At 42.1% G+C, this 23,139-nt stretch overlaps 1 protein-coding gene across 40 annotated transcripts in view; it reads left to right on the top strand.

Annotated features, from left to right (window-relative positions):
* NIN (ninein) overlaps positions 1-23,139 on the top strand; it is a 108,317-nt gene that overhangs the window by 39,156 nt on the left and 46,022 nt on the right. For 38 of the 40 annotated variants that reach the window (XR_013521207.1, XR_013521204.1, XR_013521209.1 and 35 more), the window contains 7 exons: positions 10,875-10,914; positions 13,146-13,336; positions 18,098-18,244; positions 18,718-18,885; positions 19,691-19,827; positions 20,191-20,331; positions 20,597-20,771. Coding sequence is in view for 32 of the 40 variants with exons in the window: in XM_078334897.1 (XP_078191023.1) it covers positions 10,875-10,914; positions 13,146-13,336; positions 18,098-18,244; positions 18,718-18,885; positions 19,691-19,827; positions 20,191-20,331; positions 20,597-20,771 (999 nt within the window). In the remaining 8 variants the exon portion in view is untranslated. Of the gene's footprint in view, positions 1-10,874; positions 10,915-13,145; positions 13,337-18,097; positions 18,245-18,717; positions 18,886-19,690; positions 19,844-20,190; positions 20,332-20,596; positions 20,772-23,139 lie in introns of all 40 variants that reach the window. The other 2 variants (XM_035260491.3, XM_078334894.1) reach the window with 1 other exon arrangement.

The following is a 23,139-nucleotide window of genomic DNA, read 5'->3' as shown; positions in this document are numbered from 1 at the left end:
TGAGCATGGTGGTGTGTGCTCTTTGGTCCCAGTTACTGGGGAGGCTGAGGCAGGAGAATTGCTAGAACCTAGGAAACAAAGGTTGCAGTGAGCCGAGATCGAGCCAGTGCACTCTGGCCTGGGTGACAGAGTGAGACCCTGTCTCAAAATAATAATAACAATAATGGCAACTTCACATGAGACATTTTTGATGTTCCTGTTGGCAGTTAAAAGGGCAAATCCCTGCGTTCCACAGCAGCTGTGGTTATGGGTCATACCCACTGCCTTCACTCCTGTGTATGCAGGAATCTTGTGGCTCAGCCTTGTCAATGCATCGGTCTTGTTACTATTGTGTCAAGACAGCATTCCTGTTTCTGGCCAGTTTCCATATTAGCCTCAGCAGTTGAGGGCCAATCTGTTGGCCTACAGAAGTTCATGCAATGGGCAGCATAAGCTTGCTCTAGAAACCCTCTTCCTTTCTACAGAAGCTGTGCAGGTCTCTTAGGAGACCCAAGTCCCTGTTCTAGAGTGGCCTCCAGCTGTGGAGTATAGGGAGGAAAAAAATTCTCAACAATGTGTAGAATTGATTTCTTCTTCTTATAATGAATTCTGAATCTGACCGTTCTTTATTATACTGCTGGCTGCTTTTCTCTCCCTTTTGGTTGCCAGAAGCTCTTCTGTCTCCTCTCTTTGGGGATGTTGGAAATTTATTCCTTGGGTTCATACTTAATCTTGGGGTCACCAGGCAATGTGGAAGGAGGGACTGGGCCGGAGTCTCCTCTGACATAACTATTTCCTGAGGAGTAGTAGCATGGGGAGCTGGATCCAGGCCGCCTTTGTTTTGATTGCAGTTTTTGTTTGACTTCTGCATTGGGGCTTAGGGGAAGCAGGGACTCTCAGCTCACCTTTGGACTGCAGTTTCCCCTGCTCTCAGACATGCCTGATTTCCTGAAATGACTTTTGCTTTTTGTGATGAAGACAATAAAAGAGCCCAAACTCATCCTCCAAAGTTAAAGAGAGGGAAAATCTGACTGTTGCTACTCAGCAGAAGACTAATTTCAGCTCCAGGTTACATCAGAGAATAATTTTATTTTTCTGAGGATTGTGGAGGGGTGGGCAATGGAATGGAATATTTTCATAACTCCTATAAAAACTGTCCCCAAGGGGGCTGGCTTCTTTTTAGGAACTCATCCTATAGGGGTTAGTGAGCAGACAGTCATCTAAAAAGATAAAATAATAACTTCTCTATGTAAGCATCTTCATCTGAATTAAAGAAACCTTTAAAAAAATAATAATTTCTCCTCTTTTGCCTCTGAGGTGATTTCACAGTAGGGAAGGTTTCCACAGGTCAGCCAGAATTCATTCCTAGGCTCTTCGGTTAGTGGTTCACAGTGTTTTCTCATCATTCTTATTTGGAAGGCCTTTTCCTATTTGCCCATAAGCAAAACCCAAATTATGGGTCATCCTCAGTGACTGCTGAAAATCATTCACTGCAGTCTACTTACAACTCCACCCTTCATTTCCCATTCAAGAAAACACCTAGAAATACAGGCATGTGAGAGGGAAGCTACTCTAGAGATTGCTTTGAAGCAACTAAATTTATATTTAATGTAAGTCCACTGTGGAGCTTCAGGCTTCCTTACTTAAGCGACTTGGGGCTCCTCTGGTTCCTATTCAGAGTTCATACTGTGGTGTGATGGCATGGTGGGAGAGCCCGTGTTGTTACTAGGGGGTAGCAAATGTTCCGCCACCTTGGCCTCCTCCCCTGAGTAGAAGGTATGAAAATAAATCTTATTACGAGTTGCTTTTGATCATGTTTTACTTTTGTTTTAGTTCATATATGTTAAAGCCCCAGCATAAATTGTGAACATCTTAGTAGTTTTCATCCCTTCCCCCACCCCATGCTTTTATCAGGCACTTTGATTCTTTCCTGCTGAACAGCAAATATATAACCTAACTATTAAGCATGTCTCTCCTACCAAGTTTAGTTTACAAGGCAATAAAACTACCCTGTAGGGAAAGGCTACTGTAACCTAGCTAAATTTTAGCACTAAAAGATGCACTTCAGAATTTCATTTGGAAATCCTGAAGCAAAATGTGCTAATTCACAAGTGACAGGTCTAACACGACTTCCAATTTCACATGTTTACCTGGCAAATGGATCCCTTGGGAGTCTGACCTCTCGTCTTGGGGGATATTGAAAAGAAAGTGGTGATTTCTTTTCTTTTTTATGGGATCATTGTCACTCAAGTCAATTCAGTTGGCCATTTCTATTCTGAATTAATCCAGACTAACAAAGAACATCTTCTTGATTCCAACCGAAGATGTGATTAATGAAACGGTTTGGTTGTCACCGTTTCTGCTTTACTTCCTTAAGAAACAAGTGAGATTCAGAAGAGGACATATTTTCCCTTGTATATTAATAGCTACTGAACTGACCTTGAATTTTATGCTTATGTTTCTTCTGAGGGTAGGTGGAAGGGAAAACAAAAGTAAACTGATTCTCACTTCTGTTCTCAATTACTCAGGCCCGATAGAAAAGGCTGTGCAACTAATACAACTGGGGCAGGGCCACTTTGCTTTCTGCCCTGGTTGGAAACAGGGTATACCTTGTTAACTGTTTTCCTCCACAGGGAATAAATCGGGGCTGGCAAGATTCTTATCAACAGCAAGGGGTGTTTAAACAATTATTTCTCCAGCTGTAGACAATAGTAGTGTAAGCCAAAACCATTGGCTCGCACAGTGTGGTTTAAGTGAGGACCTGAGAGAAAAGTTAAAGCTGATGACTGTACTACAAGCAAATCCAGTCTTTGTGTTGGGACTCTGAGGGCATGAGGATGGGAAGGTAGTTGCTAAAAAGCTTTAAAAAAGACAAACTGATTTTACTACCCTACATAAGATCAGACTTCTTCAAGAAGTGTGAAACTGACTTATCTTTTCCCTTATGTTCATTTTCATGTATGCATAACTTTGCAGTTTATGAATTATTCATTTACATCGTACAGAGTCAATATTTAATTCTGGAATAAACTTAATAACCGAGAAAAGTTCTGCTAAGATCTTTTGTAGCTGAAATGCACCTACTTTCCTATTACTCCCTTGTTGAATTTTCTGTTACAGTCTTTCACAAAGCAAGAAGTTTTATTGCTGATGCCATTTATTCCACCAAAGGCTATGATGTCTTCAGGATAGACTTTTTTTTTTTTTTAATGGCATTCCAGTCTTTTCCTTTATATGCCTTAAGTCTTATCAGATCATCTGGCTATTCCCAGAGATGAAACATTCATTCAAGATGCAATTATAGATCACTTGAAAAGGATAGAAGCCCCTTCAAAGCTTATAAAATGTCTCTTTTTCTGACACATACTTTTAGGCTTTGGTGTCCTGGTAAGCCTTCCTGACTTGATCCCAGCGGGAATTCTGGTGGAGACCAGACCCCACTCCCACCTCCTTCCATATCAACAATTTCTGATATTTGTTTTCTAACTAGAAACTAAGACAAGAAATCAAGAATTAATTTTCATTATGACAGTAACATTTTCTGTCCTGCATATCTTTAAATACCTTCCAACAGAAAAGTAGTATTCGGGATTTACTGAGCAACTCTGAGAAACAGGAGAGGTATTTTTAAAAATCTCTTTCCTTTAAGGACTTTAAAATCTAGTGGACCAAAACTAGTCCCCAACCTTGGTAGGAGAGGAGGCTTGCGGCCCAAACTCTTAGATTCAGCATTTTCTCCCACCAGCAATACCAAAGGCCTTTTAGCCTTCAGTGTAGTAGGACTCATCTAAATGTGTGTGCATTTAAAAATCGTATTAATTCCTATTATTTGCATGCACTTGTAGCACTTAAATTGCCTTTAACGATAAAGGCACTGATTTGCATTCTGGTCGTGACAACCCTGGACTCAGGAGCTTGTTTCAGAGTTCAGAATGGAGAGGTTGGGAGCTGGGCTGTCAGGCTCTCCATTGCCTTTGCCTTCAAAGGTGGCATAGTGGAAAATGAACCATAGTCCCAGGAAGTGTGTCCCTGTAGAAACAATAGCCAGTCCTGCCGGGTGCACTCAGCTTCCACTACCCAGCTCAGAGCACAGGCTTTATAAATACTGAGGAGTATTAGTGAAATATGCCATGGATGCTGTATTTTTTTTTTTAAGTCTTAAAGTTTCTTTCATGAGCACTCTCCTTAAACTGATTTCCATTTTTTTCAGAGACTTCATGTGCTTAGCTGAGTGTGCTGCTCTTCTAAATGCATACTACAGCTCAGTTTGTTTGGGGAGCTATGTTATTCTAGTGCATTTCCTTCCTCCCCTCTTGGAGTTTACAGGGCTTTCTCCTTTCCAAAAAAAAAAAAAAAAAAATTCTACTTCAGGCTCTGAGGCTGCTGAGATCAGCTCAGCAACCTCTGCTGGGAAAGAATGGCCCGAGTCTGTCCCCATAATGATTTTAATTAGCCATACATTCTGCAGGGTGCAAAGGTCTGCACTGGAGCAGATGGCTGGTGGGGGTGGCGGATGGGCTATTGTGGGCAGGGCCATACCAGGACCGCAGGCTGCAGATGCTGGCCTGGCCTCAGGGCTGGAAGCTGGAGATCCAGGAGGCTGGGGCCATCTGCTCTGCAGTCCAACAAAGCAGGTGTCCCTCCAAAGAAAGCATTCCAGAAATCAGTGCCGCCTGTGCAGCTCATGTGTGCGGCACACCCTTGTCCAGCTGAAGGACAACCCAAGAGCTGGCTACAATGGCCAGTATAACATTGAGATGCATGGCCCACAGAGTGGATTTGGAGGGAACTCTCTTTGTCTGCCTGAAGGGAGTGAGGACTATATTCTGAGCAGTCATTTTGGGGCTGGACAACCTCATCTGACCTTCTTCCCTCTGCCTACTCTCAATGGGGCTGTTGCCAGTACGCTGGCATGGTAATAAGGACAAGGTAGCCCCTGCCGTTCTGTAGCTGCCTACCGGGCACTGTCTGCAGAGGACACTGTCTGTAGGGAGGGACCCAGGGGAAGCCCTGATCTTAAGTTGAATTGGAAGTTCATTGCTTCATCACAATCATCATGCTCAAAGCTGTGGTTCCTGGGGATTTCCTTAGCCTTATTAAGGTATAATTATAAAAGTCATGTATGTTTACAGTGTGCAACATGATGTTTTGATATATGGATGCATTGCGAAATGATTAAATCAAGCCAGTTAACGTATCTTTTAAAGAGAGTCTCTTCTGGGCTTGTTCTTTAAAGCTGGCGCTGGTCTGTCTGCTGTTTCTTTCTTCTCCCCTTGTCCTAGTCTTATACATCCAAGTAGTAAGAATATTAATTGTCATATTTATTTACTTAACAAATGCTTAGCACTTACCGGCACTGTCATAAGTGCTTTCCATATATGAAGCATGCCATCAGAGCTAGGTGTTGTCATTCATGTACTCATAAGGAAACTGAGGCACACAGAGGTTAAGTAACTTGCCCAAGGTCACACCACAAGTAAGAGGTAGAGCTGAAATTGAACTCGAGTATGGCTCTGCCGTTCAAACCCCTAACCACATCATTGTTCAGACTGAAATAAGAACAGCTAAGGTTTCCGTTTTGGGTACACTGGAGTGTCCTCTCTACTTCGTAACATACTGAGAGGTCACAGAAACTGGGAGAGCCAAACAACCCAGACAGCGTCTCTGCCAAACCCTTGTACTTACCTGTCTACAACTGTGCCTCCAGATTAGGGAGAAACTGAAATCCCACAGAATACTTTTTTGTGTGTGTTAATATCCATTCTTTCTCTAATGAGAGGCTACATACATTTCAAGGGAAGAAATAAAAACCTTTTCTCATGAATTCAGTCTTGTGAACACATCTCAGCAATTGTCTCTCCCTTTCCCCACTACTTTTCCAAAGATTTTGTGATAATATTCCTCCTAGTGCTCATGGCAGATCTGTGTCTACAGGCCTCCTGCCAGGCTTCCACTGTGTTGGCTAAGCCATCAGCAATTAAAGGACCCTCTTCCAGAATGATGCCTCCATGGACTACCACCAGCAACTGAATGATTTAATCCCCCCAACCTTCTAACTTGCCTTCCTCTCGTTCTCTCCCTGCTTTTTAATTGGAACTACTGGCTCCAGGCAGTGAGAATGAAAATAAATGAGCTGTGAATGAATTGAATTTTCCCCCACCCACCCCACTGAAATAGCAATTTAATAAATGCTCAGCCACCCTGTGCTTTTCTCCCTCTTACTGAGGGAACAGACCCTTGATGGAGGCTAGGTAGGAAAAAGCACAGAATACCTCACATCAGTGTGGTAAGCCCCATCTCCAACTGAGGTGGTCTTGGAATGAAGATGTAGCCAATAGCATAAGCCCACTTCTCCTTTTAGCAGGGTGGTCCTGGCTGGATCTGTGTTTCTTAAAAAGGATCTTGGGAGGAATGCTTCGGATACCACTATTCCCAGAAGACTTCAAAGCATGTTTAAACTGGCTGGGTGTAGTGGCTCACACTTATAATACCAGCACTTTGGGAGGCTGAGGTGGGTGGATCACTTGAGTCCGGAATTCAAGACCAGCCTGGGCAACGTGGCAAAACCCCATCTCTACCAAAAAAAATAAATAAAATACAAAAAGTAGCTAGGTGTGGTAGCAGGCACCTGTAGGTGGGTTGGTAGGGAGGGCTGGAGGATCACCTGAGCCTGAGAGGTCAAGGATGCAGAACAGAGTGAGACTCTGTCTTAAAAACAAACAAAAACTATGTTTAAACTCTCCTTTTCCCCAGCCCCCACCCCCACTTGCCTTACGATTTTGTATGAAATTGTTAAAGATGAGGATGCTGCCTGGGCTTTCGAAGGCCGTGCTGTATATGGCAGTGTTGGGTTGGACTGTCCCAGGAATGCCTCTTTGGGATGGTCTCAGTTCATATGGCAGGTCTCAGTTGAGTGTCTCTGATCTTGCCACAGTCTGCTAAATTCAGGAAGCTTTGGCATCCAATATCCACCTGCCTGAGCAGCCCCTGGGCTTCCTACCAAACCTTCTCGTCTACCATAATAGGGGGAGACGATGCTACAGAGCAATCTTTACCAAAAGGAGGGAACTTCCCTTTCTCCTACCCATAAGTCACAGGAAATAAATTTAGTGAGAATTTAGTGGCAAATAAATAGTGAAAGTTGCACCTATTTCTGTCACATAAACAACATTTATGACAGTAAAGGAAATAGAAGGAAATTGTTTCCCCTGGTCTTTCAACCAAGATGCATCTGTTTTTATCAGCTCTCTCTCCTTCCGGTCTCTGTCTAATTGTATAACTATTTCTGCTGATGGTAATCATAGTATATAGATAGCATTTTTGTAATGATCTTTGATTTAACATTTCGTAAGATGTTTTTCCATGTTCCTAAATGGTTTTTTAATTATACTTTTAATGACTACACTATAATGTATCATTATACTTTATGCTCTATTGTTGAATATTTGAATTGTTTTCAGTACTTTCTTGTTACAAAAAGTGCTATGATGTACGTATTTACACATAGAGCGTTTCTTTCTCCTTGATTTTATTGTCTTTGAATACCAAGTGAAATTATTGAATCAAAAAGTATGAACATTTTATTGCTTTTGATACATAAAGCCATTTACACTACTAAAAGAATAATGATCATTTACAGTGCTACCCATAACATATAAACAGGCCTACTTTAAGTCATAACCTTAAAGGTAGTAGGAGTCATATCTTAAATACTTTGCTGATTTAATAGTAACAAAATGACTTTTTTTTTTTTTTAAACAAAATGACTTCTTGGTTTTAATATTTCTCTGATTGCTGTTGAGATGAAACTTTCCCCATGTCTTTAAAAAAAAATTATATTGCCTCAGCTGGGTGTGATGGCATGCACCTGTCAGCTACTTGGGAGGCTGAGGCAGTAGAATCACTTGAACCCAGGAGGCAGAGGTTGCAGTGAACCAAAACCGCGCCACTGCACTCCAGCCTGGGTACAGAGTGAGACTCCATCTCAAAAAAAAAAGAAAAACTTATGTTGCTTCTTATGTGAATTGTCTGTGTTCCTTGCTTCTCTGCTGGGGAGACTTGGCATTTTTCTTACAAATGTGTATGAATAACAGATACCTACCCAGGCCTACCCAATTGAATGCTTTAAGTTTAAACATGCGAATTAAAAGAAAATTCTACATGAATCATATAAACATATGTCTAATAAAAATAACAAAATTGTATAGTACTTATTATTTGCCAGGCACAATTCTAAGCACTTTACTATAACTCGATGATTATGTACTACTTTGTCCCCATTTGATAGTCAGAGAACCTGAGGCAGAAGTCGTCAAGAAACTTGCCTAAGGCCAACGTGGTAGGTAGCCAGGACTCAGTACCAGGCACGCTGGCTCCTGAGTCTATGCATTGGTGGACTCCATATTCAATCCCTTATTTGTTAGGGATATAAGAATCCAGTGAAGAACGGAGCAGGAAAGGACTGTCCCAGAGAGTGAATCAGACATAGGCACCCAGTCCCAGGGACTCATAAGATGTTGGAAACAGTATATTGGAGCATCTTGCTTCTCTGAATTTTGTGCTCACTATTTTCAAATGAACTGAGAAGTAAATGAGCCAATGGTTTAGTAATGAGAAGGATTTTTTGAAGGTGTGTGTGTTGCATTTTTACAGCTGTATATTCCAACTGGGTCTATCTTTATGGTTTGGGGTCAGTGATAAAATATTCTACCATTTCTCCCATTTGTTTCTGCTGTTAGAAATCATCTCCTGCTTGTGAGTTGGTAGGTTTTGACCAATGGCTCTGAGACCATAAAACTCTGTTGTTGTTTTTTTGTCATAGTTGGAACTAGTGGATTTAGTTCTGGGGTATTTCCAACTGGTATGCTAAATAGTGAATTTTCATAATTTTGGATGTCAAAGCTATATGAGCATTTCAGTTGTATGCTCTGTTGAATAGGGAAATAAATGTGGAGGGGCAGACAGGCAGGATGATTTTGTTGATTTAAAATTTGTGAAAACAGTTCAATTCTGACCCCAAATGAGAATGTAAGACAATTTATGAAGGACTGTTGACTTTACCACTCATTCCCTGTCCCACCATGCCTCATACGTCCACTAGATTGGAGAGACATCTTTATGTAAAATGTAGGCTGAGTGAGCTGATGAAATTGTTATCACAAGCAAAAATCACACTGTGTCCTAATTCAGTTTTCATTGATACCATGTTTATTAGTGACTTTCCATTGTAATCTGAATGAATTGTAGTGAACTTAAACATTTTGAGTTACGGCCTTTTGGTGTCTTCTTTTTGTTAACAGTAACCCATCTCAGCATTGTCAGCTTGGTATGGCCAAATTAGATGAACTCTCTGAATTGGTACTATCTTAAATATCTTTCTAAGTAAAATATGGACCTGTGAAACCGTGATCAGTAGTTGGCCTTCATTTAAGGGGAGAGAACTACCACTAGTGGGTGTGGAGAATAAAGTAGATGAGTGTAGGTTGCCTTAAAGAAGAACTTCAACTCATATTAACTTGAACCAACTACTGAAAAACAACATTTCATCTAAACATTTTACCTGACACACCATCTGCCATGAGGAATCCAAGTTCTAGAGACAGGTATTAATTAGGCTGACTTTCCTGTCTAATTTATTTTTGGATTCTAAGAAATCAGCTAGCCTTGTACAGTTCAGCTACCCAGAAAATGTGCTGGTTATTTGTTATCAAAGTCACCTTCATTTATAAAGCTGGATCATTACCATGACAGCAGCCCAGTTTTAAAAGGGGGGGATTCACCTTTTCTAGCAGGGTTTTCTTGAATGGTCGTAGTAACTCCCGATAACAGTGATTAGTTTTAGGCAGCTTGCTGGAGAGGCTAAAGCCATTTGCTGGAAGCCACAGCCATGGTGGACCTGCTTGTTGCAGCTGCTCAAAAGACGACCTGTACCTGCCTGGCCAATGGAGGGAGGGCTGGATTTTGGTCCTGACTTGTGCCTTTAGCAGGGCACTTTTGTGCAGTACACACGTTTGTAAGTGTAACTGTACGCTGTGACTTTGGAGAAGAGGCAGGAATAATGAAGCATGAGAAGGGCAAAAATAGTCCAATTCAGGTAAATTGAACTGCCTTTCATGTAATTTACTGGTAATGTACACTTTACGTAACTCACACTTTCTCTAGCCTACTTACTTTAAATTGCATCTGTCTCCTCACTATGCCACAGCTACACCAAGCTCATTCTTGCTTCCTTGCTTCAGCAAATAACAGCTTCTTTCATTTGGCTGTCTTCAGTTTATCCTTCAGGTCTCAGTTTAGACATTGCTTCTTCCCGATCTACCAAGTCTCAAGTATCCCATTTGGGAAGCCACATGGCATCCTGAACTTTCTTGTCATAGCACTTAAAATACTACCATGTTGTACTTCCCGTTTTCTTGTCTGCATGTCTTCATTAGCATATAAACTTCTTGAGGCAGGAAATATGTTTGTCCTGTTCATGGTTGTATTACCAAGACCTAGCACAGTACCTAGCACAAAAAGAAGCACTTAGTACACATTTATTGAAGAATAAATGCATAAATGCATGTGTACAAATATTTGTTGGTTGATGGATACTGGATACTTGCTTTGGCTGGGTTTAATTGGTTGTGATAGGTTTTGCTGTTGAATAAGTGACCTAGCAAATGAGGACAAATCCTTGGTGAAATGCTGCAGAAGGCTGTATGGTGAGGAGTCTCGTCCTGATTGGCTGGTTAACTGAAGAGAACTCATCTAGATAGATACAATAGAGTCCTGAAATTATGTGACTCACTTAGATGATGATTTCAGAGCTAGAGAGAGATCTCCTCTAGGAAAAGCTAGGACCGTTCTTTCTGAATATGTTCTAAAGCACACTAATCTTCTCTTGCCTTCTCTAGCACTGGAAGACACAACGGAGTGAGGAGTATGAAGCGGAAGGTAAGAGCTGAGTGTGTCAGGAGGTGCCTGGAAGGGAAGGGCTGCCAGGTACTCTCAACACCCTGTCTTTCTGATCTTCTATGCTGGAGGCCAGCTGGGAATTAACGTTAAGAACAACAGCAGGCCGGGCATGGTGGCTCATGCCTATACTCCCAGCACTTCAGGAGGCCGAGGCGGGTGGATCACGAAGTCAAGAGATCGAGACCATCCTGGTCAACAAGGTGAAACCCTGTCTCTACTAAAAATACAAAAATTAGCTGGGCATGGTGGTGCACACCTGTAGTCCCAGCTACTCGGGAGGCTGAGGCAGGAGAATTGCTTGAACCCAGAAGGCGGAGGTTGCGGTGAGCCAAGATCGTGTCATTGCACTCCAGCCTGGGTAACAACAGCGAAACTCCGTCTCAAAAAAAAAAAAGAACAGCAACAAAAAATTTATTCCCAATTGATAGGTCTTAGTTTTAAAATCTTAGCATTTAATATTATGCAAGAGATGGCAACTAAGATGTATAATTTCACTTCTGGGCTAATTTTTCTTTTAAATAGACTTTGACATTAGTTTGCTAACAGTCCTAAATAGTGACTTATTAAAATGCATCCCTTGGCAAGACACAGTGGCTCACACCTGTAATCCCAGCACTTTGGGAGGCCAAGACAGAGGATCACATGAGCCCAGGAGTTCAAGACCAGCCTGGGCAACATGGCGAAACCCCATCTCTACTAAAAATAGCCAGGTGTGGTAGCATGTGCCTGTGGTCCCAGCTACTCAGGAGACTGAGGTGGGAGAATTCATTAAGCCTGAGAGTTGGAGGCTGCAGTGAGCCATGATTGTGCCACTGCACTCCTGCTTAGATAACAGAGACTGTGTCTCAAAAAATAAGAATAAATAATAAATTTTAAAAATGCATCCCTTGACAAGTTTCACATGTATTTAAGAAGCATCAGGGCCAGGCCCGGTAGCTCACGCCAGTAATTCCACCACTTTGGGAGGCCAAGGAGGGTGGATCACAAGGTCAGGAGTTCAAGACCAGCCTGGCCAAGATGGTGACACCCGTCTCTACTAAAAATACAAAAATTAGCCGGTGTGGTGGTGGGCGCCTGTAATCCCAGCTATACGGAAGGCTGAGGCAGAGAATTGCTTGAACCTGGCAGGTGGAGGTTGCAGTGAGCCAAGATTGTGCCATTGCACTCTATCCTGGGTTACAGAGCAAGACTCCATCTCAAAAAGAAAAAAAAAAAAAAAAAAAAAACAGCAGCATCAGAACACATTGATCCTCTGGCCACCAGATGGCACTGTGGTTCAGCTAACAAACCTCAGCCCACTTCACAGCCCTCTGTGGATTAACTTGTACTTAAGGTATAATTATAACCTGTTCTCTAGGTCACCAGTATGGAGCAACTCAGCAGTAATGGGCTTAATTCCTGTTAGTAAAGAGTGTGAGTAGCACTAAATGTGCCTTTCAATCCTCTGAGGTTTTTCCAGGCACACAAAATTGTGCCAGTAATTAGCTCATGTTTAAGTAATGACTACAGAATCTCTAATGTGTAAGTGCAAAATTAAGAAGTGAGGACTTTTAATGGAGAATAAATAAGCACTTTCGATTTTTAAATAAGTAGTTTAATCCTTAAGTTTTCAAATGGAATTTACCTTAATGTATAGATAACTGGGAACTTATAGCATAAACCATTGATTTTTTTTTTTTCACTTGGACTGTTGGTTTCTGTATGTCAGAATATTCATGTGTAAAGATTTGGGAATAGTCTAGTCTTGAGAATTTTATCATGAAATTATTTTCTTCTCAGCAAAAGATGCTGTAGCACTTAGACTGGAAGGAAAGTGGAGGTAACACGTTCTGGTAACTGTAGTTGAGATAGGGCATATGGAGTTCTTGATAATGGCCCTCAACCAGCCTTCTCTTATGATCACTACAGCCTAAGCTTGTGATGTGCTCAGTTGACATAAAACAAGCCTAGAACTTCACGGTATTGCACAGGAACTTATTACACAGGTATGACTTGTCAGGGACCAAAAAAGTGCCCATTTGCTCTACTTGCTGCCTTAAGCCGAATGATTCTGTTTCATGTAAGCTTCAGGACCAAATCAAAATGGAATTGACGTGTATTGTCTTTTTCTTATAATATTTATTTTCAAAAAGCACAGTTTTCTTTGAGAATAGGTACCCTCTCTTTTTGCAATTCCTTTGGAAACTGTGCCACATATGCTTCTGTCTCAGGCCAGTTAAGGTTTTGGAACCCAGATGACTTGAATGCTTCACAGAGCGGATCTTCACCTCCCCAAGACTGGATAGAAGAGAAACTGCAAGAAGTGTGTGAAGATTTGGGGATCACCCGTGATGGTCACCTGAACCGGAAGAAGCTGGTCTCTATCTGTGAGCAGTACGGTTTACAGAATGTGGATGGAGAGGTAAACCTCATAGTATAATTTACTCTGGAATAATAATGATGGTAAAAGCGTAGCTGGCCACAGGCTAGGAACAGCTATAGCGTGGCTCTCTGCAGCTTATTAGACTCCATTTTCTTATTTTTCTAAGAAGTCATTCATGAAGATTCTGTCATTGAGGAGCTCTTGTTGTGCTGTTGAAAAGAAAAACTTGGCCGGGTGCAGTGGCTCACGCCTGTATCTCAGCACTTTGGGAGGCCGAGGCGGGCAGATCATGAGGTTAAGAGATCGAGACCATCCTGGCCAACGTGGTGAAACCCTGTCTCTACTAAAAATACAAAAATTAGCTGGGCATGGTGGTGCGTGCCTGTAGTCCCAGCTACTCGGGAGGCTGAGGCAGGAAAATCGCTTGAACCTGGGAGGTGGAGGTTGCAGTGAGCCGAGATCACACCACTGTACTCCAGCCTGGGCGACAGAGTGAGAGTCTGTCTCAAAAAAAAAAAAAAAAAAAGAAAAAACTGACAAAAGCTGACACGAGCTTTTGAAAGCTCGCTGTGCTACGCATATTATCCCATGTGCAACTGTCAGGCACTAGCTCTGTGTAGTATGTTGTCAGATGTATTTGTAGAAGTGCCATTCACAGAATAAAATATGGGAAACGTGGAGGAAGAATTATGCACAGATTTCAGTAGATTTGAGTTGGGGGAGTGTTTTGAAGGCCAGAATGATAAATTTAAGTTTTTGGAAAGAATATTGAGTATCATCCCTGAGTTCTTAAGCAGATTGAGCAATATATAGAAAAATCTTGCTTGCGGACGAGGAGCTAAACCACTTTTACATATTGGCATGAAGAGCGCCTTGAGTGAGAGCAGCCAGCAGCCATTACATTATTCTGGTCATCGGTAAATGGAAAAGGGTAGATTCGTTGTTTTGAAAATACTAAGAAGAGTGTTGAAGGGGCCCCCGAAAGACTCTTGTTTGGTAAAACTCTGAGCTTCATGTTTTCTAAAAAATTAAGAGAGGAACTGGCAGAACCGGGTGCATGAATAGCCGTGAAATATAAGAATATAAATAACTCTAAGATATTCCTTTCAGTGAGCTGAAAATAAGGATTGAAGAGCATTAGATTAGGGCTACACTTGTAGCTTTGGGAATCTTTGATTATAATGCTATTTTAAACCATGCTTTCTGCTTGCTCAGGGGATAAGTGGTATTATTTTTCTAAACAAATAATAGCTTTTGATTTATCATCAAAAGCTTCCAAGTAGCCTAGCTTACAGAATTTTTTTTTTTGTTTTCCCCTTCTTCCTTGTATATTTGATCGTTATATACTCTTTGTTTACCTTTTTAATGGCTCAGGGGTAATTTATTTTTCATTGGTGACTATGAGTCATAAAATTAAATTTATTCTCCTGAATATAAATCAGTGCAGTATGTGGAAACTTGAGTTGTTTTGCCAAAAAATATGGCACAAACTTGGGTTATTTATCTAAAACCAGTTCTTGGAACAAACTGTACCCATTTGTGGAGAGCTGCATTTTCTTCTGTGGTGGAGTTTCCAGAGCTCAGGAAAAGAAGTAGCACATTCAGTTACTTTCCTCTGGCCTGAGGACAAGTAGAGGATTGCTTATTGAATATAGCTTTTACTTAGTGTTTTTCCTGCTAAAGAAAAATAGTGAAATACTATAGTACTTAGTATTATAAGCTCTAAACCACGGAGGAGCTGAAGTTCAAGATGATCTCATTAATTTGGAATCCTAAAATTTTACAACTGAAAGCCATTTTAGATTTAGTCACCTCTCATTTGATAGATAGAGTGAAATCATGGCTGTTCTCTGTGTTGATGAAGGGGAACTAGAGTCACTATCTTACGCCTGTAACTAGCACACCCCTTTCCAAAATCAAGAACAGTGACAGGGCAGAGATGCAAACTAGCATGCTCGATGCCAAAGCTGGCCCCAAGCCTATTTTATTTGTCATGCCCAGTGTTGTTAAAATTGAACGTTTTACTACATTAAGGAAAAATCAGGAGATTTTTCTAAAAATTGAAAGATTTGGCTCCATTTTGTGGGCAGTAAGATGCAGCCTTTAGAGAGACATGTGCTCCTTTAGAGGGGACGTGCACTCCTTTAAGAGGGGACGTGCGCTCCTGTGTTCAGTTTCCCAGAACTCAATACTTTTTTTTTTGAGATGGAGTTTCATTCTTGTTGCCCAGGCTGGTGTAATGGCATGATTTCAGCTCACAACTTCCTCCTCCTAGGTTCAAGCAATTCTCCTGCCTCAGCCTCCCGAGTAGCTGGGATTACAGGCATGCACCACCACGCCTGGCGAATTTTGTATTTTTAGTAGAGATGGAGTTTCTCCATGTTGGTCCGGCTGGTCTTGAACTCCCGACCTCAGGTGATCCCTCCGCCTTGGCCTCCCAAAGTGCAGGGATTACAGGCATGAGTCACCACATCCAACCAGCTACTTTCTAATGTCTTAAACTCATCTTGCCTCATTCATTGACATCACCTTCGGGCCTCTTTGAGTGTTTGGGTTTATGATTATTTTCCAACTTACACTTCAGTAAACCAACCATCCAAAGACCTAGTCCATGTATCCTGGGGAATAAGAATGTCCTCACAGTTCCAGAGACAGCTCCTGCTTGAAGTGTAGGGTGTGCCCCAGTTGCTCATTTAACAGGCATTGTTTTCTGCCTAGCCCCCTACCACATCTTCTGAATCCACACTCTTTTATTCATCACTTGCTCACTCCACCATCTAAAATAACTGGAAGGACTCTGCAGGTACTAGGTCTTTAGGCAGTCTGGAAGCTATGCACTGATTTGGCTGATGTCACAAGGTCAAGCAGTGTGGAGCTAAGGTTAGAGCCAAACTCTTAACCTTAACTTCAGTCAACACACCTGGACTTGACTATAGTTTCTGGTATGGTGGTCCTGAAAGCCTTGTCCTCTAGGAAAGTATTATTTTGGTTGGTAAGAACGGGACCAGAAAAGTTTAGGGATCTTGGCAACCCCAAATATCTTTTCATTGATTTGATCAGAGGATTGTCTTTTAGGAATTGTTACTTTTTACAAATATTTCCACTCTTCAGAATGGTTTTCTTGTTTCAGAGTTCACTCCAGGGGAAGTAATATGAAAGCAAGAATGGAAACTGATGTTTCCTATTGGATATGAATTGGGAAGGGAAAAAAAGCATTTGAGATTAAAGAATTGCCTCAAGCTATTACATGAAGAATGAAATCAACATTAATGAGATTGTATAAATCCTAGCAGGAGTCCAGATTTACGAAATGAATTCTAAAACTTTGAGAATGTGTTGCAGAGAATTTAGGCCTATGTTAGAAGGGCTCCAGTTGTAGGCTCAAATGCAAGAAGAGCAATTTGTTGCTTATTCTGTCTCCTTGCTGCTCAGTGGCATGAGTCTCAACTGGGAGCTTGTTAGAAATGCTGCATCTGAGTCCCCACCACTGGACTTAACTATATTGGAGTCTGCATTTTAACAAGCTCTCCAAGAGATTTCCGTTTTGTATGTTGGAGGCATGTTTCTATAGAAACATTTTAGCCCCCAGAATAAAGAGGAATCTGACTGCTAGTAGGAGGGCTTTGCCTTTCCCAGGGCCTTGCCTTTCCTCTTTGTTCTGTGGCTTCAGTTACTCACGTTGCTCTATTCACCTTCCCATTCCTTTGTGGAACTAGGGAACAACCCATTCCCAGGCAAGCCTCTAGATGGGGCTGTAGCCCAATCTCCCCTTCCCTATTACAGGATAAGGGCTATTTGATTACCGTCAGAGGGTGCAGAATAGCCAGTCAGAACTCCCTTGGCTTTGCCTCTCTTGGAACTCTTCTGTAGCACACACATAAAATCCTTCTCACGCAGTCTTTGTTTCTCTTGTGCTAAAACATTAAAACAAAAGGCCAACACACGCAGTATTGTTGCAAGTATGTTTTATACCCCAGGTTATGGATTTCAGACCCCAAATCTGAATTGTAATCATACCATTGTAATCCATCCCAAACCAAATTCTGCTGTGCTAGCATACCAATTTCAAAAATTCAACATAAAGAAAATATTACTTAGGATCACCACAGTATAAAGGTGTAACGGAGCTGGGCATGGTGGCTCATACCTATAATCCCAGCACTTTGGGAGGCCAAGGCAGGCAGATTACAAGGTCAAGAGATCGAGACCATCCTGGCCAACATGGTGAAACCTCATCTCTACTAACTGAGCTGGGTGTGGTGGTACGTGCCTATAGTCCCAGCTACTCAGGAGGCTGAGGCAGGAGAATCACTTGAACCCAGGAGGCAGAGGCTGCAGTGAGCTAAGATCATGTCACTGTACTCCAGCCTGGGCAACAGAACAAGACTCTGTCTCAAAAAAAAAAAAATGTATAACGGATGTCCAACCACTTTCTACTGTTATGACACTGGGAAGCTGTATCTTTATGTTACTTAGGTAACTGTTTTTTAATTTTTAAAAATAATGTGTAACCATATTAAAGATTGCCTGTTGTAGGAGTGTGAGTAAAAGAGACAAAGCGTCTTATGCTAAATTTCATAAGATGATGAAGATGTTGGAAATGTACTTTAGTTTGTGCAAAGGAGGAGGGTGTATCATTACTGGAAAGGGAAATCAGTAAAATGGGAATAAATGGGGCATAATTATATTTGTGTAGCCCTGGAACCAACAATGGTGCTATTTCCTATTGGCCAGAAGTAAACTTTGGGCCTTGTGTTGTTTTGAGTGAAGTATTTAAAATATGTGGTGACTCTCTTCTAGATGCTCGAGGAAGTATTCCATAATCTTGATCCTGACGGTACAATGAGTGTAGAAGATTTTTTCTATGGTTTGTTTAAAAATGGCAAATCCCTTACACCATCAGCATCTACTCCATACAGACAACTAAAAAGGCACCTTTCCATGCAGGTAAAAAATAAGCAAAAGTGCTTTCTTTGTGAATAAAAGTTAGAACCCATTTGAGTAATGTCTAATAAATTAATCTGTTGTCTGAAGCAAAATACTAAGGAAAGAGAGGGAAGCAAAAGAAAAATTAGAAAGACTTAACCATTAGGAAGGAAAGGCTGGGTTTGAGAAATGACCATAAATTACAGTGGGAAGACCACTAAGTATGCCTTGTAATGTCAGCTCTGGGTCAGAAGAAATCTGGTGTTAATTAGGGACGTAGCTCATCTATGGACATAGGTCTACCAAAACAGTTGGTTTTGATAATCTCTGTAGGCTTGACTCACTAGGGAACAGAGATCAGAGATGCTGCATGACTTTTTTCCTAGCACTGTAAATTAGAGAAACATGCCTTCTACCCATTGTGGTCAGGACTGACTGATATCTTGTTGAAATGCCCGGAATCAAGGCTTACTCAAGTCTCTTCCTTCTTCCAGTCTTTCGATGAGAGTGGACGACGTACCACAACCCCATCGGCAATGACAAGTTCCATTGGCTTTCGGGTCTTCTCCTGCCTGGATGATGGGATGGGCCATGCATCTGTGGAGAGGATACTCGACACCTGGCAGGAAGAGGGCATTGAGAACAGCCAGGAGATCCTGAAGGTGTGGCAGCTAAGACGGGAGAAAAATGACAAACTGGAGAAGGGTTGAACATTTTCAGTTTGTTTTTTTTTAACTGTGATTCGATTTGATTTCTTAATGGTTCTTCTGTTCACCAGGTCTCAAAGATAAGAGGTATCTTTTTTTAGCCCTTTTAACCAGGAGCCTGTTAAGTACTTTCTGTGTGTTTAACCCCCGAATTATTGACATGAGAAATACTCTTACTATTGTGTTTATTTCCAGCGCCATTAGATTTGGTGTTTTTTTGGTTGTTTGTTTTGTTTTTGTTTTTGAGACAGAGTCTCGCTTTGTCACTCAGGCTGGAGTGTAATGCATGATCTCAGCTCACTGCAACCTCTGCCTCCCAGGATCAAGCAATTCTCTTGCCTTAGCCTCCCGAGTAGCTGGGACAATAGGCGCTCACCACCGTGTCCAGCTAATGTTTGTATTTTTAGTAGAGATGGGGTTTTACCATGTTGGCCAGGCTGGTCTTAAACTCCTGACCTGAAATGATATGCCCACCTCGGCCTCCCAAAATGCTGGGATTATGGGCATGAGCCACTGCACCCGGCCAAGATAGTTTGGTTTTTTTTGTTCTAATGCAAATAACCATGTTATGCTTTTCTTAGAGAAAACTTAACTGTGTTCTAGATTGATGGCTGCTTCTAGGCAATCACTAAAGAAATGGAATTGTCTACTTTTTAGATCATTGTCAACTCTCGGAGTTTGTATAATCTTCATGTTTTCTGTATTCAGAGGGTGGAATTGGTGATTTGTTTTTGAACTTATGCCTTGTTCTGATTTCTAGGCCTTGGATTTCAGCCTTGATGGAAATATCAACTTGACAGAATTAACACTGGCTCTTGAAAATGAACTTTTGGTCACTAAGAACAGCATTCACCAGGCAGCTCTGGCCAGCTTTAAGGCTGAAATCCGGCATTTGTTGTGAGTTGAGCCGAAGGTTCGCCTGCCTCGTTCCCTTTCTGACTTGTCCAGCAGGTCATTCAGATGCCTTGGATAGACATCCCTCTATTCTGTATGCAAATGTTGCTCATCTTCTGTCATTCAGCTGCAGGAATCAGTTTGTTTCCTACAGTTTATTATTTCCTTAAACTGTAGGAAAATTACGGAGAACTTAGATGGACATGTAGGCCTTTGAAGGGAAGGGTGAAGTGCTTTTTTGTTTCGGGAGGGTTTTGGTTGTCTTGGTTTTGCTTCTGTATTGATGCAAGCCAGATGAGAGCTTTTCTGGGTCAACTTGTTGCTTAGAAACAGTTTCCCATTAACTCAGTGTATTTCTGATCCTAGGGAACGAGTTGATCAAGTGGTCAGAGAAAAAGAGAAGCTACGATCTGATCTGGACAAGGCCGAGAAGCTCAAGTCTTTAATGGCCTCAGAGGTAGATGATCACCATGCGGCCATAGAGCGGCGGAATGAATACAACCTCAGGTGAGGCCCCTCCTCATCCCCCACCCTGGCCCAGGGCAGTGGTGCCTGCAGCTGCAGGGGCAGAACAGAGCATAGGGAACTCTGCTGGCCAGGCTGTTGGCCACACCTGCTGGAGTGACTTAGGTATGGCCAAGCCCTAAGGGAAAGCAGGACACACTAGATATTTTATTCAGGTGCTTTTTATCTCTGTGTTTCTGTGTTTGGTGGATCAATACTGGGACCTCTGAAAGACATGAGGGCAGCTTGTCGTTTTTCTTCCTTACAGGAAACTGGATGAAGAGTACAAGGAGCGAATAGCAGCCTTAAAAAATGAACTACAAAAAGAGAGAGAGCAGATCCTGCAGCAGGCGGGCAAGCAGCGTTTAGAACTTGAACAGGAAATTGAAAAGGCAAAAACAGAAGAGAACTATATCCGGGACCGCCTTGCCCTCTCTTTAAAGGTAATCATCGTATTAGTTCTGTGGTCTGAGTCCCTGCTGGGAACACCATGTGGAAAACTACAGCTTTGGAAGGGGGCATGTTTGCACAGAGTTTAGTCCAAAAAATCCTCTAAGTTTGCCCAGCTGGGTCTTCACCCAGACTTGGCAGAGCCCTGCTAGAATCTGGTTTTCAGCAGGGTTACCCAGTCTCCTGGTTTGCTCACAATATTGATTAGCATATCTTGTTCTTCTCTCCCGCTGTGGGTGCACTGGGTCTTCAGGACTGTTTGGCACCTGGCTGACCCCTTGGTTCTTCCAGCTACTCCTCCAAACCTGGCTCTCACCCTCAGAGCCCTCTCTCCTTGCCTGCCTGCCCCCCTCATTCTTAGCAGATGGCCTTGCCTCCTGCTACATGGATGTGTGTTTCTCTCAGCCTCTAAATGTGCCTTTTCTTCTCTTTTCTTTTGAGATGGGGTCTTACTCTGTCACCCAGACTGGAGTATAGTGGCACAATCATAGCTTATTGCAGCCTCAAACTCCTAGGCCCAAGTGATCCTGCAGCCTCAGCCTGCCAAGTAGCTGGGACTATAGGCTCATGTTGTTATGCTCAGCTAATTTAAAAACAAATTTTTTTTTTTTTTTTTTTGCAATCCCAACACTTTGGGAGGCCGAGGAGGGTAGATCACTTGAAGTTAGCAGTTCAAGATCAGCCTGGCCAACATGGTAAAGCCCTGTCTCTACTAAAAATACAAAAAAGTAGCTGGGTGTAGTGGTGAGTGCCTGTAATCCCAGCTACTCAGGAGGCTGATGCAGGAGAATTGCTTGGACCTGGGAGATGGAGGTTGTAATGAGTAGAGATTGTGTTACTGCACTCCAGCCTGGGTGACAGAGCAAGATTCTGTGTCTTAAAAAAAAAATGTCTAGAAACGAGGTCTTGTTATGATGCCTAGGCTGGTATCAAACCCTGGCCTCAAACAGTCCTCTCACTGCAGCCTCCAAATGTACCCTGCCTCTCAAACATCCTTCCGTCTTTCCTGTGCCTCAGTGAAGGAAGTGGTCCTTCTCTTTCCTGGACTCTTACACCAGGTAATAAGGTACAAGGGCTCTGGAGTCAGGCTGCCTGGTTCACATCTGGGTACTACCACTTACTGAAAAGCTTTGATCAGGTTCTTCAGTCTGTTTCCTAATGTTAAAAAATGGGCACCATCATAATACCCACCCTATAGAACTGATGCGGAGACTAAATGAGATGATGCACATCCAGTGTCTGGAAAGTAATAAGAGTGTAGGGAATGTTTGCTGTTACCGCTATTGTGAAAGGTTCTTGAAACTCTTCACATCAAAAACTGAGCTAGTTATCACTCCCTAGCCATCTGTTTCTTCTCGTGAATTTCTCCCTAATCAATATCAACACCAGAAGGTGTAAGTCTCAGAAGCTAAAATTCCTCGTCATCTTCCCTCATTGTTACTTATCAGTCTGTAAGTTATGTTGATGCCTTGAAATGACTCTCTGATTTATCTCCTTCCTCTGCATTTCTGCAGCCTCAGATTAGGTTCAGAATTATGATGTCTCAGTTAATTAATGTGTATCCTTATCAGTTTTTTCTTCCATCTCTCCCACCTCCATATGGCTACCAGTTAGCTAACTAAAGATCAGTTATATTCGTTCAGTTACCACCCTTTGCAGAAAACAACAACAAAAACAATGTGTTAGCATTCCAGGCTCCTGAAAGGGAGCTCATCCGCATACCTTTTTTTTTTTTCTTTTTTTAAATTGTACTTTAGGTTCTGGGGTACATGTGTAGATCATGCAGGATGGCTGCATAGGTATACACATGGCAATGTGGTTTGCTGCCTCCATCCCCCCCATCGCCTGCATCTGTCATTTCTCCCATGTTATCCTTCCCCAACCTCCTTACCCTCCACAGTCCCTCCCCTATTTCCCCACAATAGACCCCAATGTGTGATGCTGCCCTCCCTGTGTCCATGCGTTTTCATTGTTCAACACCTGCCCATCAGAACATGCGGTGTTTGATTTTCTGTTCTTGTGTCAGTTTGCTGAGAATGATGGTTTCCAAATTCATCCATGTCCCTACAAAGGATACAAACTCATCATTTTTTATGGCTGCATAGTATTCCATGGTGTATAGTTGCCACATTTTCCTTGTCCAGTCTATCTTTCATGGGCATTTGGGTTGGTTCTAAGTCTTTGCTATTGTAAACAGTGCTGCTGTGAACATACGTGTGCATGTGTCTTTATAATAGAATGATTTATAATCCTTTGGGTATATACCCAGTAATGGGATTGCTGGGTCAAATGGAATTTCTATTTCTGGGTCCTTGCGGAAGCGCCACACTGTCTTCCACAATGGTTGAACTAGTTTACACT

Source organism: Callithrix jacchus, chromosome 8, assembly GCF_049354715.1.
Source record: "Callithrix jacchus isolate 240 chromosome 8, calJac240_pri, whole genome shotgun sequence".
NCBI lineage: Eukaryota > Metazoa > Chordata > Mammalia > Primates > Cebidae > Callithrix > Callithrix jacchus.
This window is presented reverse-complemented; position numbering and strand designations above follow the sequence as displayed.